Raw genomic sequence first — 15,963 nt, forward strand, 5'->3', positions numbered from 1 at the left:
ACGAGACGAGTTCAAGAAGCTCATAGGTGATTGAGATCCGGGTGCAAGAGTCTAGTCCAGGAGTAAGAGGCTACTGGTCCGAAAGAGCGAACTATATAACAACCAAGGACGAGCTTGAACAACGAGACGAGATCGAGACGACACGGTGAGGGCCCAGCAACGAAAAGAGCGAGATGGAAAAGCAACAGAGAGCCCAAGATAAACCTAAGAGGGAGATGGTCTAGTGTAAGAGATGAAGAAATCCGAGATACGAGAAAAGAAGACGAACTACAGAAGCGTCAAAGCCATCAGGCTCACGAGCCCGACGACCACCCATCCTCCTCCCTGCCGCAGAACTCGACCAGCCCCGCTGGCCGAGACTGTTGAACCTGAACCGTCACTGACGGTGGTTCCAGCTTGAAGCTGGATGTTTCGGAAGTAGGTTGACTGGAGGGGGAGGGGGGGGAGAAGAGAGAGAGAGAACGTTCAGTGAAAAGAACGAGGAAGACGCGGCGAGGGAGACGCGTGAAGGGACGAACCTGGTTCTTGGGAGAAGCCCACGACGAATCAGATCCTCCAAAGAAGGTAGAGAAGAACATTCCTCCGTCGAGAACAGCGTCGGCTGCTCGGATTTGGAGGTTCGTGTGGGACATAACGAGTTGGCCGTTGAAGAACATCAGGATCCTTCCATTCGCAGTTGTGACAGGGTTGTTGACCTGAACGAAAAGACTGATCTGGGACCAGTTGCCGGCAGTGAAGGTGAAGGATCCTCGGGAGAGCTGAGAACGAGAAAGGGGAAGTTGGTCAAGAAGCGTTTCACTGAGAATCGAGAAAGGGAGAGGACCAAACCGAGGTTCCGTAGTCATCATTGCAAGTCACGCCGCTTTCCGAGCAGAGAGAGTTCGGAGTAGGGATATAGGCGTAGACTGGAACAGAAGAAGGAGAAGAATCAGCTCGCAGCGAAGGAGAAGCGGACGACGACCGCGAGAAAGCGACGAGACGAACCTTCTCCCTCTCCGTTCAACCTCCACATCAAACGAGTACTGAAGCAGGTCAATCCGTCTGCCGCTGTCCCACCAGAACATCCTGAAGCGTCTCCACCTCTGAGTCCAGGGAGCTAGTCGACCAAACAACGGAGGAGGAGGAGGAGTCAGCCCACGCGGTCGAAGAAGGAGGAGAGGGAGAGCCAGCGTGTCTTCCCTACCTTCCCTCCCTTGTTGAACGCAAACCCAGCATCGAAGGCGACCTCGTACGAAAGGAGCATCTGTAGGCAGAGATCAAATTCAGCTCTACGTCGTCCAGAAAGAGCAAGAGATGGAACTGACAGCTCCAAAAGAAGTGTTCGATCCAGAATCCGAAAGAGGTTGAGACTGAAGGACTCAGGAATAGGTCAGCATCGAGCCATTTTTTTTCCTTCGATGTCCAGAGCGAGAACCTAGTGCTCACGTAGAACTGAGCCCCTCCATCGACGCCTCCTCCTCCGTAGCTAGCCTTCTCATAGTCGATAGCGAGAACGGCAGACGTTGAGTTCGATTCGAATGGATCGTCGACGAACGTAGGGTCTCCGATTATCTTTGAACGACAGAGGGCAACAGTCAGTGCCAAATGATAAAGGGAAGAGAAGTCTACGAGTCGGCCTTTCTTCCCATGTAGCTTTGAATTAAAGATGAAGCTCACCTTGTCGTTGTTGAGATCCCAGTTGGCCTTGAGGTATTTGGCGGTTGCGCTGACGCTCTGCTTCTCGCTGGGTTGGGGGAGGATTTGAGATCGGGTAAGAGAGTATTGAGAGATTAAGCCCGAGATTGTAGTAGGAACGGATGCCTGTCCGTAGGAAGGGGAAGCGAGGAGGAGAAGGAGGAGGGTCGAAGGAAGGAGGATCGAGGAGGAGGAGGAAGTGAGCATCATTAGATGAATAGGCTAGGAATGGGGAGGGTCTTTGTTCCTGCCTGAGGAAAGGTGGTGCTTGGAGGCAAGAAGAACGGGTGGCGAGTGAGGAGAGTTGGGCTGAGGAGGATGGGAGGTCGTCGTTGGGAGGGAAGGAGAAGAGCGACGGAGTTGAGCTTTCCTTTGGGTTCCAAGTGACAAACTCCGCTGCTTTCAGATCTATTCTCTCTCAACTGCATGTGCAAGAGACGAGAAGTACAGAAGGTGCAGAGATCGTTGAATCGTCATAAAATCGCGAAGGAGAAGGTCGGGTCAACCTGAACTCTCTCTTCTTCCCTCAGTCCTTCTTCTTCGATCCGAGTTCGACCTTGATCTCGTCGAGACGCTGAGGGAAGGAAAATGTCAAAAGAGAAGTCAGCGGAGTTCATCGCAAACGAAGAATCTGCCTCGAGAAGCAAGCTTCGAGATCAGGACGCGTCCGAAGGCAGACCAACCCGACGCGTCGTCTTCTCTCCCCCGAAGCAGGCTCGAAAGGTGTTTCAAACGAAATCACTCACCTCTTTCCATCCACCCACATCCCTCAAGCTCTCCTCGATAGCCCTGATCTCTGTCTCCAACCCCATCTTCTCCTCCTCCGTCCCGATCTTCGTGACCTCCCACTGCTGCTTCCCTCGGTCTCCGTTTCCAGTGAGACGAAGATGAGTCGAGTGGTACTGCGAAGGAAAAGGAAGGTGATACGATCAGATCCAAGATCGTCGCAAAGTCGAGCTCAAAGGTGCAAGAGAAGTCGACTCACCTTCATGAGCGAAGGGCGATGCGATATTGTGAGGAGGGTGATCCCGAGATCCTTCAAGCCTTGGTACATGAGTCCTGTAAAGATGAGAGAGAAGGAAGAAAGATGTCAGTCATGCTGAACCAAAGAGCGAATTGAGAGCTCACCTTCAACGTCGGTCGAAACGGCAGAGGTGCAGTCGTCGAGAACAGCGAAGGAAGGTTTGTGGTAGCTGAAAGACGCAAGAGGATAGCAGATCAGTAAGCAAAGGTCCGTGGATAAAAGAGGCATGTGAAGGTACTCACAAGACTGCAGAGACGAAGAGGTGAAAAGAGCGAGCAAGTCAGAACCAATTAATCACGACGCGTTGGGAAGGGAGTCGACGACGAAGGAGGGATCGAGCTCACCACGAGCCATTCCCATACGCTGCTTTTCTCCTCCACTGAGCACATCCTTCCACTCCTTCCTGGTCTCGAAGCCTCCCTCACGAGCGGGGATGTAGTCGAGATGGACGCTCTTGAGGATGGCCTGTAGATTCGAGAACGAAGGAAATATCAGTTGCATGTAGACTAAAAAGGAACAAAGGAAAGACGCGTACCATCAGCTGAGCATCGGTTCGACCAGCTGCCTTCATCTCAGCGTAAGAGTGAGGGTAGATGACCTGTGGAAAGAAGAAGGGAGACGTTCGTCAGAGGACGCGCTTGGAAGCCGTCGACGAAAGCAGATCGGGAAGGACTCGCCTGATCTCGAAGGGAGCCAAGAGAGAGGTAAGGTCGTTGAGGAACGAAGAAAATCTCTCCTTTAGAGGGTCGCTCGAGCTTCCCTAGGTTGTCGAGCGAACGAAAACGAAAAAGGGAGGGGAAGTGAGCTCGACTCGAAACGGAGGAAGGAGAAAACTTGTCGTCTCACCTGACCAGACGGGCCACAGCTTAGCGATAATCCTAGCGATCGAAGACTTTCCGACTCCGTTAGGTCCAGTGATGAGAAGATGATCTCCAGGCTGGCGAAAAGAAAGGGCGTCGTGATCAGCGGACGGAGAAGAGACGGACGCGTCGACAACGACTCACCTCGACGATCAGATCCAAGCTCTTGATCAACTCCTCTCCTCCTCTCTCAGCTCCAGCACTTCCTCCAGCAGGAGCTACGACGGGGATTCCGGCGAGCTCGATTCGGTTGGGTCCTTCGACGACGGTTCCGGCGATGTTGGCCATGTCGTAGAAAGGTTCGTCGTCGGCGAGAGTCGAGGGTCGCTCGTTGATAGGGTAGACGTCGTTGTTGAGAGCGTGGAGACCTGTGTTTAGCCGTCGAAGAAGATGAGCATCAGTCGAACGAACGGACGAAGGCAAAAGACGACGAAAGAAGAGGGCAACGCACTCGAGATAAGACTGTAGACTCGTCCCGTGTAGCCCGAGAGTTGCGCTATGTCCTTGTAGCTCATCATGAGACGACCTCCGGCATCGGCAAGAGAGATGAGAAGCCGACGGTTCGAGATGTAGCCTGGGAGCAGAAGGAATTATCGAGTCAGTTGAGCGTGTTCGAAAGAACGAAGACGAAATCCGACTCACCTTCGGTCCTCGACGCGACTTGATGGTCCTCCTCGTGTCCAGTGATGATCTCTCCGACGGACTTTGGCTTCTTCGGGTTGAAGAGAACTGATGTGATCCAGAAACGAACGAAACTAATCAGCTCTCTCGCCGAGGGAAGGAACAAGCAGATCGAACAGAAGCGGGGAGGGTTGTTTACTCACTCGGAATCGACATAAGAGTGTAGCCAGCCGCTGACCACATGTATTTGATGATGAAGTCCTCCAGCGCAGAGTAGGTGACTCGGATCTTGATGATCGAGTTGACGTGCTGGATCAGCTTGAGGTAAGCCTTCCAGATGATCTCCTTCTCCCTCAGTCCTCCCTGGTAGAAGGCGATCTCCTCCGCTTCTCTTCCGACTCGACCAACTCCAGCTCGGTACTCTCCTTCCAAACGGGCTTGAATGGCAGCAAGCTTTCCGAAGGCGGGCGTGATGGTTCGAAGGATCCAAGCCGTCAGCCCGTAGTTGGCGAAGAGACCGATGGTTCCAAAGGGACCGAGGGAGGAGGAGAGCTGAGCGGTGAAGATGACGAGGTCGAGCATTGGTTTCCCCATGTTTCCGTAGAGAGAGGACAGAGTGTCGCAGAACATAGCGATGTCGTTCGTGATGAACCTTGAAGGGACGAGGGACGACACGCGGCGTCAGTACTCCAACCGTTCCTTCCCTCAAGTCCCTCACGCTTCAAGGAGGAAGAACTCACTGGTCTGCTCCTCCTCCATCAACAGCTCCCTCAGCAGCAGCTCCTCCCTTCCTCGACCCGTCCGCGTTCGTCGCCACCTTGTCCTCGGCAGCAACTCCGAGCCCGAGTCCGAGCTTGTAGAAGTTCTGCTTATCGCTGAGGTAGAGATCGTGAACGTATCGAGTAAGACGAGTCCTAAAGGCGAGGGAGAGTTTGCTTTGAAGGTAGTGAAGCTGGAGGGAAGGGGAAGAGAAAGGAGGGTCAGAGCCCAACGACTACGCGTCTCCTCTTCCTTGACTCAAACCTGAGCTAGACTCACCATAGCGTTGGTGTCTGTAGCGACCAAGGAGTAGTAGATGTGTCAGTATACGCTCCGTAGAAGCTGAGACTGAGGCGGAAACCTGCTCACAGGTCGAAGGAATCGCCAACAAAAACCACAACCCGATTCCCTTCGCGAAACCTGGGCCGTCGGCTGAGATGAGATCTCGAACGATCCTTCCGTCGAGCTTCGCGACCAGTACACTGAGAAGAGTCCTCGTGATCAAGAAGCTGGTGTGCAGGACGATCATGAAGGTTTCTCGACAACGAAGTCTGGACGCAGAGAGAGGGGAAGATGGTCAGCCCCCCTGCAGGATGGCGACGTCGCTCGTTCGTTTCAAGCGAAGATCTCACCTTGGAAGGATGATCATGAGGATGGCTCGAAGTTGACGAAGGAAGGTCTTGTTGACTCCGATCTTGCTGCCTGGAGGGAGGGGAGGGAAGGACTTGACGTGCTTTGCGAAGGTCGTCGCAGGGATCGGACGAATCGTGACCTAGAACAACGAGAAACAGCCCAATCGAAGCAAAAAAGAAGTTAACCCAGCTTCAGGCAGATATGAAAGAGGTTCAAGAAGTTGAAACGACGAGCTCACCTTCGAGACTCTCCCTCGGAAAGGGACCAAGAGTGTTCTCGACTTTCCATCTCCCGAGGGAATGAACTTTTCGATGCCGAACCACCCACAGAGCACGGAATCCAGTCAGCTTCTATACGTCCTCTCTATCACTCGATTTCTTGCTTCTTCCCTGAACAAGAACTCACCAAATCACTGGCCTCCTTCTCAAACTGAGGCGTCGTCAAAGGCGTCTGATTCCTGAGCTTCTTCCTGAGCTTCGCTTGTTCTTGACTCTCCCCCCACGGAAGCTGCAGACTTCCACCTCTAACGAGTACAGCGGAGAGGAGGATGAGGAAGACGGCTCTTCGTTGTCGTTTGGGATCGGGGGAGAGGAGATGAAGAGGGAGGTGGGAGAGGAGGAGGTCGAAGGAGGAAGGAGGGAGGCCGGAGGTTGAGCTTGTTGCGACGACCATTGGTTTCTGTCTTGCGATTGAAAGAGGGCGGGGAGGGGTGGAAGGGAGCCCTGTCTCCTGAGATTTTGGTTGGCTTTCGGTAGAGAGAAGGTGGGTAGAGGAGGTTGAGGTGAGGCTGAGAGAAGGAGGGTCGGTGTTGAAGGTCAGGGAGGGGAAGGAAGTCCGGTTCAGCTCGGGGACTTTCTTCCCGCCCTCTCCCTCACATGTCGATCTTGCTCTTTTTCTTGAAGATTTTCACAAGGGAGTCAATGAGCTCAAGAAGTCTCGAAATCTTCATCAGATGTGGCTTTAGAGATTCGCTAGGAACTCCTTGAGGTAGGCGTTGTACTCCTCTGGCTTCTCGAGCTGAGGCCAATGGTTCGTGGCCATGTCCTGGGAGAAGAAGTCGAGTTTCAGCTCACTTCTCGAACTACAGAGGACGAAGGAAGCTCACCTTGATCTCGAGATTAGGGATCTTCTCGATCATAGGTCCGAAGGTAGGTCGGAGGCTGAGAAGAGAAGCAAAGAGAGGCGTCAGATCAGAGGGAGAAGAGAGAGAGACGAGACGAGAGCTGAACTCACTTTCCGAGCGCGTCTTCCGTTGGGTTGATGTAGAGCGCAGGGATGTTGATGACACTAGAAATTAAGGAGGGAAAAGTTGCAGTCAGCGATGGCTGCAGGAAAGAGGGAGAGGGGAAGGAAGAACGAACTGAGTCTTGCGGCGAGACGCGATGTCGACACTTCGTTTCCTTTTTGAGAGAACGAGCAAACAAAGAGCGAGGATCAGAGAGGGTTTGAAAGAACGATCGGAGGAAAAGAAGACTTACCTGTTCTTGACCTGATAAACAGCAATCGTCGACTCGAATCCGCTCTTCTTGAAAGCGTCGACCCAGTACTCCTCCTCGACCTTCGAAACGAGCTTCTGATCCGCGATCTGTTTTGAGACGGACAGGTCGTCAGTTCACGACTCTTCTCTTCAATCGACTGAGAATATACGCACAGGCTGATCTCGCCAAACACCCAAGATGGTCTTGGTATCTGCCAGAGGGTTCGAAGGAGGAGGATTCTCCATCCCGACCTCAGCGAGCAGTCCGTTGATCAATTCCCTAGGCCGAGCGTTCAGTTCTCGAGCAGCGAGATATCGATCGTTGGTGAGGTAGACTTGGTAGCTGAGGGTAGGGTATCGAGTCGCGATTTGAGCGGGGGAGAAGAAGAAGGGGCCGGGAGGGAAGTACTGAGGACGAGGGCAAGAACGCCGTTTCGTTTCGTTTCCGTCAGAGAGGAAAGTGAGAGTGGGTGGAAGAGCGGAGGGGAAAAGAGCTCACAGGTACGGCAGAGTTGGCAAGAGCGGTAATCTTGGAAGGGTGCTCGGCGGCGGTGTCGAAGCAGATCTGTGAAGAGAAGGAGAAAGGAAGGAAGAGGAGAGTCAGAATCGAGACGCGTCGAACACCTTCGCTTTATCACTTCGAACTGACCGCGCTTCCCCAATCATGACTGCAGTCAAGCAAGAACGACAGTCAGCGGCATCTTCTATTCTCAAGCGACCTCGAAAGCGGACTCACCCGACACAAACAGCTCCCTCGACACCCGCGTCCTCGAGAACGCAAACGAGGTCGTTTCCAAAATCCGCCAGCCCCGTCGATCCCTCCGTGTCTGCTGGACTGGTCGAGTTTCCGAATCCTCGAAGGGTAGGAATGATGAGTCGGTGGGTGCTCTATTCGACATCGCAGCAAGAACGAAGGAAGCGGTCAGCCAAAGGGCGACGAGGGAGGGAAGGAAACAAGACGGCAGAAGCTCACCTCGAACTCCAAGATCTGATTCCTCCAAGAACTCCACACAGCGGGCCAGCCATGCACTAGCAGCAAAGTCTTCTCAGCTGTAGGGTTGATATCCACGTAGTCTGCAAACCTCGAAACGCGCCTCAATCAGCCCTCCGTCCTCGACCATCTCCTCCCTCTTCTCCTTCGCTCTCAACACTCACGAATCTCAATCTCCACCTCCTTCTCCCTAGCGAACCATCCCTTCCCCATCTCCTTCGCCTGACACCTCGCGACCTTCTGCTCGTACTTGGTCGGATCGAACGGTCGTTGTCGAAGCGGAACGACGACGGGTCGAAGTCCGTTGGGAGAATCAGGAGAAACGTGGTAGCCTGAGAGGCCAGCGAGGACTTCTTCGGCTGTGGCATTGCGGTAGTTGGGATCGGGGAGGGGGATGAGTTTCCAGATGAGGAGGAAGAGGAAGGGGAGGACGGCGAGGCTGGGTAAAGGAGGGAGGGAGGGAGGCAGGGAGGGAAGGAGAAGAGGTCAGCTTTCGTTTGGTTTCGTCTTCTCCTTCTCTCTCGTTTCATTCTTCCTCTACAGTACCCATCACGACAACTCGCACCTCTACGTCCCACTAAGACCCATCCTCCCCCTGAAGCGTCCATCGATAGCCCTAAGCACTCACATCTTCCAAAACGGGATCATGTTCTTCTCGAGCCTGGCCTGCTTCTCCATCTCCTCCTTCCTCGCCTTCGCCTCACTCATGATCTTGATCTTCTGATCGTCCGTCAAGTCGTCGGGGAAGTTCATAATCTGTCTGTTCGAGGGGCTGGGTTAGGTTTGGGAAGAGGGTTGAGGTGCTGGACGTTGGGAGGGAAGGAGGAGGACGGAGCGACGTCTGTTTCTCAAAGGCTCGAAAAAGGGATGACCTCGGAGAAAAGAACGGTTTGGATAGAAGGACCTGGGCTTTATTGCGTGTAGGAGTAAGAGAGGGGCGCTGCTGAAGGACTACTGATCTGTCAGAAAACCTGCGTGCGTGCTGAGATCCCCTATGAAACAAAGGACGGAGTTGGTTGAGCTCGTCGCCTCTCCCTCTCCCTCCCTTCGCTTCGGTACTCGCTCTCTCTTCTTCCCGGTCGTTTTCTCTCTCTCTCTCTCTCCTCACTCATTCTTCAAGAAGACGACTCTCTCAGCTTTCGTTCGAATCGAAAGACGTTTCGTTTAAGGGGCGTATCATCCACGAAAACACAAGAAAGAAAGAAGACGACGAAACGACCCCCGAAAAAGCGATAGCCAGACGTCTTCCTTGGTTGGAGGGTAACAGGGAGGAGGGTGGGGCAACACAACTACTTCAGCTTCCTGTGGAAGTAGAAAGAGAGAGAAAGAGAGTGGTCAGTGACGAAGTTCAAGGGAAGAGAGGATCGCGTACGACGAGGGGAAGAGTGGCAAGGGAAGACGGGACACGAACTTCTTAGGCCTGAGCTGGGAAGAGTGTCCGCACGATCGCTTCCTGCAGTTGGTGGCACGAGGAGGAAGTCGGCTGTGGAAAGAAAGAGAGAGAGGAAGGGAGAAGAGGCGTCAGGAAGTTGGTTTCGAGACGAGGTGAGGAAGGGTCGTTGAAGGGAAGAGGAATCGTACGCGTAGCACTTTCGGCAGATTTGCTGTAGGAGAAGAAGAGGAGGAGTCAGTTACTGTTGATCATCATCATCGAGGCGAGGCAGAACGCGTGAAGAGGCAGCAAGGAATGAGAACCGAAGAGCCGAAGAGGACGAGTCCTCCTCCCTTCCTTCTCGTCTCGTTCCCCACCAGCACTCCCACTCCGATCAACGTTCCACATCCTCCGTCACTGCGTAGTTCGTATGAGAAGAGGGAGAAGTGCTCACCTTGTCGCAGTTGGTCTTCCTGGCGAGGACAGCGAGCGAGGGCTCGATGATACCTCCTCGCAACCTGAGGACCAAGTGAAGGGTCGACTCCTTCTGGATGTTGTAATCCGAAAGGGTTCGTCCGTCCTCGAGCTGCTTTCCGGCGAAGATGAGTCGCTGCTGGTCAGGGGGGATACCCTCCTTGTCTTGGATCTGGAGGTGAGGGCGGAGAGGAGTTCGGGAACGAGGGAGAAAGTTCGGTGCGAGGAGGGTAAGAGATTGAGTGGTAGTTTGGGTACGTGAGTGGCGTTGTTTAAGGAGTAGGCAGTGATGTTGATAGTGATGGTGTGAAATGGAGTAGAGGACGAGGAGGACGAAGAAGGAAGCGGAGGGAGGGAGGGAAGAAAGGGAAGAGGCGAGGTCAGCATTTCTCCTCCTTCTATTCGGTTCAGACCCTTTCTTCCCAGATCCAGTGCTCGTCCACCTCTCCGAAGGCACCTCTACACCATCCTGAGTCTCCTCCGTCCTTCGTCGTCGCACGAGAAGACTCTCAGCTCCGTCGCTCGTCCGACCCATCCTCGTTCCATCTGCCCTTCCTCCCAAGCTCGCTCTCCTCTCCTTCCCTCTCCTTCGAGTCTCAAGCTTCGAATCTCCCCGTGATGTAGTAGACGATGAACGAACCTTAGCCTTGACGTTGTCGATGGTGTCCGAGGACTGTTTGGAAGAAGAAGGGAGGAAGGAGAAGGTCAGCTCAAGGAAAACGAGCTCGGAGAGGAGGGATGAGAAAAGAGCGGAACGTACCTCGACCTCAAGGGTGATGGTCTTGCCCGTGAGGGTCTTAACGAAGATCTCTGTAAGGAGGAGGAGAAGAACAAGAGTTCAAGGTCAGGACTTGAGAGACTTGAAGAAGAGACGAGGGAAGGGAGGTGTGGTGCTGGAGGGAAGGCGAGGTGAAGAGCGAGCGAAGGAGGGAGGTGTCGAGTTTGAAGTGTCGTAGAAGTCGAACGAAGAATCCGTTCGACACCAGACCAACGCCCGTACGTAGAGGGGAGTCCGTAGAAGGTGAGAAGGGTGAAAAGAGGGTAGGTCGTGTATGGATTTATCGGAGGAGGGGAGGAGGGCTGAAGGGAGGCGAAGGGAGGTCGTCCGTTTCTTCCTTCTCCAGCCATGAGTTCTGATCCGTTCGAGTTCGTTCTTGTTGAGGTGTAGAGGTGGAGGCGAGGAGTGTATGCTGAGACGAGGGACGAGAGGAGATACGCACGCATGCTGAATGGAGAGTTCTTGGACAGAGGTAAAAGGCAGAAGAGAGCAGGCCCAGAACAAATCCTTCTCCTCGAAATCTGCCCCCGCTGGAGCTCAGGTCTCTCTCTCTCCTCTCTCTCCCCTCCTCTTTTCTCTCTTGTCCACTTCCTCAGTTTTCCCAAAATGTAAGTCTTTTCCATCCTCCCTCTTCCTGTAGATGAACATCTTGCTCACCTCCAACCTCCCTTTTCTCTTACAGGGCCAAGGTTAGTAGAACTCCCTCCCTTCCTCTTCCAACCTCGCCAAAATTCTTTGCCTCAGGATACAGAACTCCTCGTCGCGACTCAACCCCTGGATGGAATTGATGCTGGATGGGATACGCGGATGGGTGGAACGTAGGCGTCGAGGATGTGGAGATTTTGGTGGTCTTGGGGATATAGGAGGGGGAGAAATAGAGGGAAGGAAGGGACGAAGCCAGGGTCTTAGCGAGGAGAGAGAACGACCTCTTCTTCCATCGACAAGTCCTCCCTCCCTTCACCTCAGCTCAACCCTCCTCCTCCTATGGATTCACCTCGACATCTACACTCACTCCTACAGCCATGCGCCATCCTCTCCAACACCTCCATCCCTCGCTCCTGCTCCCCTCAGCAACCTCTTTCGACCTCAGCCCTTCCTCCCCTTCGACACCTCCCTTTCAATCGCGACTCCTCTGAAAGCCGAACCTTTGATCTGACGCCCTCCTCCTCCTTCGCTCGTACCTTCTTCTTCTCCTCCTCCAGTCGAAGAACCATACCGCCCACAACCAGACCTACAAGGCTCACCGAAACGGTATCAAGAAGCCCAAACTTAACAGGCATCCTTCGATGAACGGAGTTGACCCCAAGGTTCGTTCACCTCTTACCTCTCCTTCCTTCACGTCCCTCGAGCTTCTGCTACGAGCTTCTCGATCTACTGCAATGTGCGAAGGAACATCTCAAGCTGACTCGTCTCTCTCCCTCGTGCTCCCTTCTGCGCTCGTTCAGTTCCGACGAAACCTCAAGTTCGCCCAGCTCGGTACCCAGAAGCTGTTGAGGGCTGGTTCGTCCCACCTCCTCTCTCTGTTTCTCTCTCCTACCTCTCAAAGCTGACCTTTCCTTCGTTCCTCTCGTGTTTCTCCAGAGCGAAAGGAGAAGGCTGGTGAGCCCACCGAGGTCAAGAAGGTCAGTTCCTCAAGTTTCGAGCTCGCACTTTCCTCCTTCCTTCCTTCCCTTCCCTCCGTCCCTACACTTCACTGACTTTCTCGTTTCTTTCTCTCCTTTCTCTTGCTTGCTTCGGTGGTTGGGTGTATGCAGGGCAAGGGAGGACTCAGGGTCATCGAGTAGATTTATTTGGGCCGATCTGAATACCTCTCTCGACTTCTTTGTGTTTTCTTTGACGACGTCGTTTGGACTACTTTCACGAAACCTTGACGAGAAACGCGCAGAGAGAGAAGAGCAACACCAAGAGCTCAATTCTCATTAAAGTGAGAGAGAGAGGAACCAGAAGGGGAGGGAAGTCGAGCGACGCTTTGTTCTTGCTCTCTCCTTCGTTCTTCCCGTCTCGCCTTTCGCTCAAAGACTTGGCTATGAGGTCGAGAATGATCTAGATCTCACCCACGCACGCACGCCCAGGAAACTTAAAACCATCTGTATCCTTCCGAACCTGCCTTTTGTTTTTTGTTGTTGTGCCTTTCGAATTCATTCGAACATCCGACGCGACCAACCTTCTTTGGCTTCCCTTCCCGCTTCCTCCTTCTTCCCTTTCAACCACGACCCTCTCCTCCTCCCTCTCCTCTCCCTCTCCTCTCCTCTTCTCCCTCAGCTGCTCCACCGCTAGAGCGTCTCCCATGTCCGCCTACTCTCACGCCCGAACGGCGTCTGACCTCAACACCCAAGTCCTCCTCGGCCTGCCTGATCAAGCGCACAACCCTCCTCCTTCCCCTGGTCTCGACGCTCGAGGAGGATTCGAAGTTCGAGGTGGCAAAGAGGATGGGAACGTCGTTTGGGAGAGGAAGATGGGTCCGGCAGAGACGAGTTACTGGTTGCCTTCCAGAGCGGAGGGAGTGAATGATATGTGAGTTCTCTCTCTTCCCTTGTTTGCCTTCTCAAGATATCACGCTTGAGCTCTTCTCCTAGCTCCAATCGCATCTATAGCGTCTTCTCAACACTCCCCTCTTCTCAAAGAATTATCTCTTGCCCCAAGAACCCGCTTACAAGCTGACCTTCGCCCTTCTCCTTCGCCTTCCTTCCCTCCCTTCTCCAGGTACCTCCATCTCAAACTCCTCGCTCCCACCTCCCTCTTCCTTCCCTCTCGAGTCCTCCTCGTATGGGCTCTCCTCAGAATCAGACATCCTCTCATCGGATCGGTCGTGGAAGAACGAGGAGTCGACGATATCTACTTCGTGTGAGCACATCCGTTCGAAGCGACGAGCCGATTGAGACACAATCGAGGGCTGAGAGAGAGCTCATCTCCTCCTTTCCGAACAGGCACCGACTGCCCAAGTCTACGAGCGAGGCCATCATTGCTGCGAAGAAGGCTGCTACGTTCCCAACGGGAAGGACCAAGGCTGGTGAGTTTCTTCTTGGAGGTCGCTTTGAGAGGACGAGGGACTTGGGAGGACGGTTTCAGGTCGAGCTCGCACCCTTTCCCTTCCTTCCTTCCTTCCTTCCTTCCGCCCTCTTCTACACACACACAGAGAGCTCTGAAACTGAACACCCAACCTTTCTCCCTCTGCCTCTCCTCGTTTACTCTTCCAGAACTCGTCGACGCCTACCTCAACGGCCCTCGAACGCTCTCCGCCGACCTGCTCTGCAAGATCGTCATCTCCATCCCTCCTCCCCTCCCAGCTGGTTCCCGTCCCGACCCCGTCTACGTCAACCCAGCAGCTCCCAACGGAGTCGTCGGGCACAACACCAACTTTGACTTCATGTTCCTCGCGGGACACTTCCTCGCCGACGGAGTCAGTTTCGCGGTCATTGCGAACGAGTTCTTGACGTTGTTGGCGAGCGACATGAACGAGGAGGATTTGAGCAATTTGGTACAGAGTGAGATTGATGCGAGGGTGCTGATTGGGGTGAGTGATTTCGTTCTGAGTTTGGGGATGAAGGGGAGGAGGAAGAAGAAGGGGAGGAGGACATGGGTGTTGTCGTCGCGTCGAGCTGACCTTTCTTCCCTCCTTCCTTTCCTCGTCCTTGTTCTTCTTCGCTATCGACAGGCCAACCCCATCCCCGTCTCGACCGAACAACGACTTGCCATCCCTCGATCCTGGGGAAAGTTCCATCGAGCTATCGGTCAGGTCGAGTTCATGAACAATCAGGCGAAGCAGATCGTTCGTTCTTCCCTCCTTCTCTCCTTCCTCCCTCCCTCACCCTCGCTCCCTTCCCCCGTCTCGAAACTAACTCTGTCTCTCTCGTTCTCCACCTTCTTCGTCTTCTCAGGGAGGTCAAACCTTCCCTCGAGCACCTCCAGGAGCCGAACGACGAACCCACGTCGACACCGTCACCTACGATCCCAAGGTCACCGCTACGATCCTCAAGAAGTGCAAGTCCGAAGGAATCACCATCGCTCACGCCGTCTTCGCTCTCGTCAACATGGCTTGGGCTAGAAACAAGGATCCTCAGAACAACCTCCCTCTGTACGTCGAGCTCTTTTCTCTTCGTCTCGTCTCGTCGCGTCGAGCTCGTCTCTCTCTCCCTCCCTTCCTTCCTGACGTCTTTCTCTGCCCCTTTTCGCTTCTTCTAGCATGCTCTACTCCGCCATCAACCTCCGAGGAGCTCTCCGACCTCCCAAACCAGCCGCTTCCTCCTTCTTCCATCTCTGCGTCGGCTACTACAACGTCGTCCTCCCTTCCTTCCTCATCCCCACCCTCACCGACTCCCAAACCTTCTGGCTCCGATGCCAATCCACCAAGCTCCAAACCTTCAAAGCCGTCAAGTCCAAGTTCCTCGTCACTCGAGCCATGGCCATGTCCATCATGAGGCAGCGACAAGCCGTCGGGTGGGCGATGCAGGACGATGCCGCTGCGAAGGCGAAGAAGCTTGGGAACGGGAACGGGAACGGGAACGGGAATGTGAACGGTGGAGGAGTTGGAGCGGCAGTGAAGAGTTTGGGACAGCATGCGTTGGGAGCGAAGGGAACGGAGAAGGTTGTGCGAGCGATGGAAGGGTTGGGGATTCAGATGGACAAGATCACGCCGTTGAACGGGAAACCCATCCCTCCCAACCCTCGACGATTCGTGACGCCTACTCCTCCGGTCCCCGTCGCTGCTCCTGCTCCTCCTCCTCCCGAACCTACTCCCTCGCCTCCTCCTCCTCCTCAGGCTCCCAAGGCTCCTCAAGCTCCTCAGACGGCGCTGATGGGAGTGTCGTTCTTGGGGAACTTGGATGCGATTTCTAACTGTTCGTCGCCGTCTCTCTTCTTTCCTTCTCGACCCGTTGAATCGAACGCTGACCTCGTTTTTTCTCTTTCTTCTCATCTCGCAGACACCACCTACACCTCCATCCACACCTCGGACCTCACCTTCGGAGCCCGTCAACGTCCAGGAGGCATGCTCATGTTCGCCTACACCTTCGCCGGACGACTCTGGTTCTCCCTCGGATGGGACGTCAACGGCTACCCCGAGGGAGTCGTGGAGGAGTTCTGGAAGGACTTCAATGCTGGAGTCGGAGAGTTCTTGAACGTTAGGTAGACTGAAACGGGTTTGCTTTCGCTCCTTCGTTCGTTCACACACATAGTCTAGTCTAACGCTTTCGGTAATTCCATCTTCATCGGTTTCACTCTTTCTTTGTACTCTATCTATACATACCCCTCACGTACCACGTTTTGGATGGGCTCGGTTTTCGTTTCTCTGTCGTGTCTGT

The 15,963-nt window shown here is 54.1% G+C and overlaps 6 protein-coding genes across 6 annotated transcripts; 2 read left to right on the forward strand and 4 right to left on the reverse strand.

Moving 5' to 3' along the window:
- Window positions 1-10: 10 nt before the first annotated feature.
- On the reverse strand, window positions 11-2,004 carry BDY24DRAFT_386525 (uncharacterized protein). The gene is made up of 8 exons (XM_076640127.1): window positions 1,657-2,004; window positions 1,426-1,551; window positions 1,305-1,349; window positions 1,184-1,243; window positions 985-1,096; window positions 829-905; window positions 519-758; window positions 11-426 (listed from the first exon to the last, which is right to left on the reverse strand). The coding sequence occupies exons 1-8, from the start codon at window positions 1,882-1,884 to the stop codon at window positions 268-270; spliced, it is 1,047 nt and encodes a 348-aa protein (XP_076497489.1). The 5' UTR covers window positions 1,885-2,004; the 3' UTR covers window positions 11-267.
- A 100-nt stretch (window positions 2,005-2,104) lies between these two features.
- On the reverse strand, window positions 2,105-6,482 carry BDY24DRAFT_35182 (putative peroxisomal half ABC transporter). Its single transcript, XM_076637725.1, has 19 exons — window positions 5,977-6,482; window positions 5,810-5,875; window positions 5,571-5,710; window positions 5,308-5,489; window positions 5,218-5,231; window positions 4,920-5,131; window positions 4,383-4,831; window positions 4,201-4,287; window positions 4,010-4,132; window positions 3,703-3,926; window positions 3,545-3,635; window positions 3,376-3,458; window positions 3,234-3,296; window positions 3,043-3,163; window positions 2,941-2,944; window positions 2,803-2,867; window positions 2,660-2,733; window positions 2,421-2,576; window positions 2,105-2,248 (listed from the first exon to the last, which is right to left on the reverse strand). Exons 1-19 carry the CDS (start codon window positions 6,241-6,243, stop codon window positions 2,201-2,203), a joined length of 2,469 nt encoding a protein of 822 aa, XP_076497490.1. The 5' UTR covers window positions 6,244-6,482; the 3' UTR covers window positions 2,105-2,200.
- A 1-nt stretch (window position 6,483) lies between these two features.
- BDY24DRAFT_35192 (alpha/beta fold hydrolase) lies at window positions 6,484-8,495 on the reverse strand. Its single transcript, XM_076637728.1, has 11 exons — window positions 8,204-8,495; window positions 8,022-8,122; window positions 7,785-7,936; window positions 7,698-7,716; window positions 7,548-7,613; window positions 7,223-7,456; window positions 7,050-7,156; window positions 6,933-6,971; window positions 6,805-6,858; window positions 6,677-6,731; window positions 6,484-6,615 (listed from the first exon to the last, which is right to left on the reverse strand). Exons 1-11 carry the CDS (start codon window positions 8,250-8,252, stop codon window positions 6,532-6,534), a joined length of 960 nt encoding a protein of 319 aa, XP_076497491.1. The 5' UTR covers window positions 8,253-8,495; the 3' UTR covers window positions 6,484-6,531.
- Window positions 8,496-9,200: 705 nt separating this feature from the next.
- On the reverse strand, window positions 9,201-11,013 carry BDY24DRAFT_440768 (ubiquitin-60S ribosomal protein L40; the record flags this gene model as incomplete). The annotated part of the gene is made up of 7 exons (XM_076644552.1): window positions 9,201-9,341; window positions 9,451-9,522; window positions 9,621-9,643; window positions 9,866-10,057; window positions 10,526-10,558; window positions 10,646-10,695; window positions 10,878-11,013. The coding sequence occupies 7 exons, from the start codon at window positions 11,011-11,013 to the stop codon at window positions 9,329-9,331; spliced, it is 519 nt and encodes a 172-aa protein (XP_076497492.1). The 3' UTR covers window positions 9,201-9,328.
- Window positions 11,014-11,135: 122 nt separating this feature from the next.
- On the forward strand, window positions 11,136-12,523 carry RPL29 (60S ribosomal protein eL29 RPL29). Its single transcript, XM_076640128.1, has 6 exons — window positions 11,136-11,271; window positions 11,346-11,352; window positions 11,866-11,970; window positions 12,109-12,163; window positions 12,245-12,285; window positions 12,418-12,523. Coding segments are annotated over exons 1-6 (240 nt in total). The 5' UTR covers window positions 11,136-11,269; the 3' UTR covers window positions 12,448-12,523.
- A 427-nt stretch (window positions 12,524-12,950) lies between these two features.
- Window positions 12,951-15,791, forward strand: BDY24DRAFT_339718 (uncharacterized protein; the record flags this gene model as incomplete). The annotated part of the gene is made up of 10 exons (XM_076637376.1): window positions 12,951-13,177; window positions 13,367-13,507; window positions 13,591-13,673; window positions 13,861-13,953; window positions 13,990-14,177; window positions 14,319-14,432; window positions 14,542-14,738; window positions 14,846-15,200; window positions 15,423-15,501; window positions 15,586-15,791. 10 exons carry the CDS (start codon window positions 12,951-12,953, stop codon window positions 15,789-15,791), a joined length of 1,683 nt encoding a protein of 560 aa, XP_076497494.1.
- Between the last annotated feature and the right edge of the window lie 172 nt (window positions 15,792-15,963).

Source organism: Mrakia frigida (genome assembly GCF_051309035.1).
Source record: "Mrakia frigida strain ATCC 22029 unplaced genomic scaffold BDY24scaffold_12, whole genome shotgun sequence".
In the NCBI taxonomy this organism is placed as follows: domain Eukaryota; kingdom Fungi; phylum Basidiomycota; class Tremellomycetes; order Cystofilobasidiales; family Mrakiaceae; genus Mrakia; species Mrakia frigida.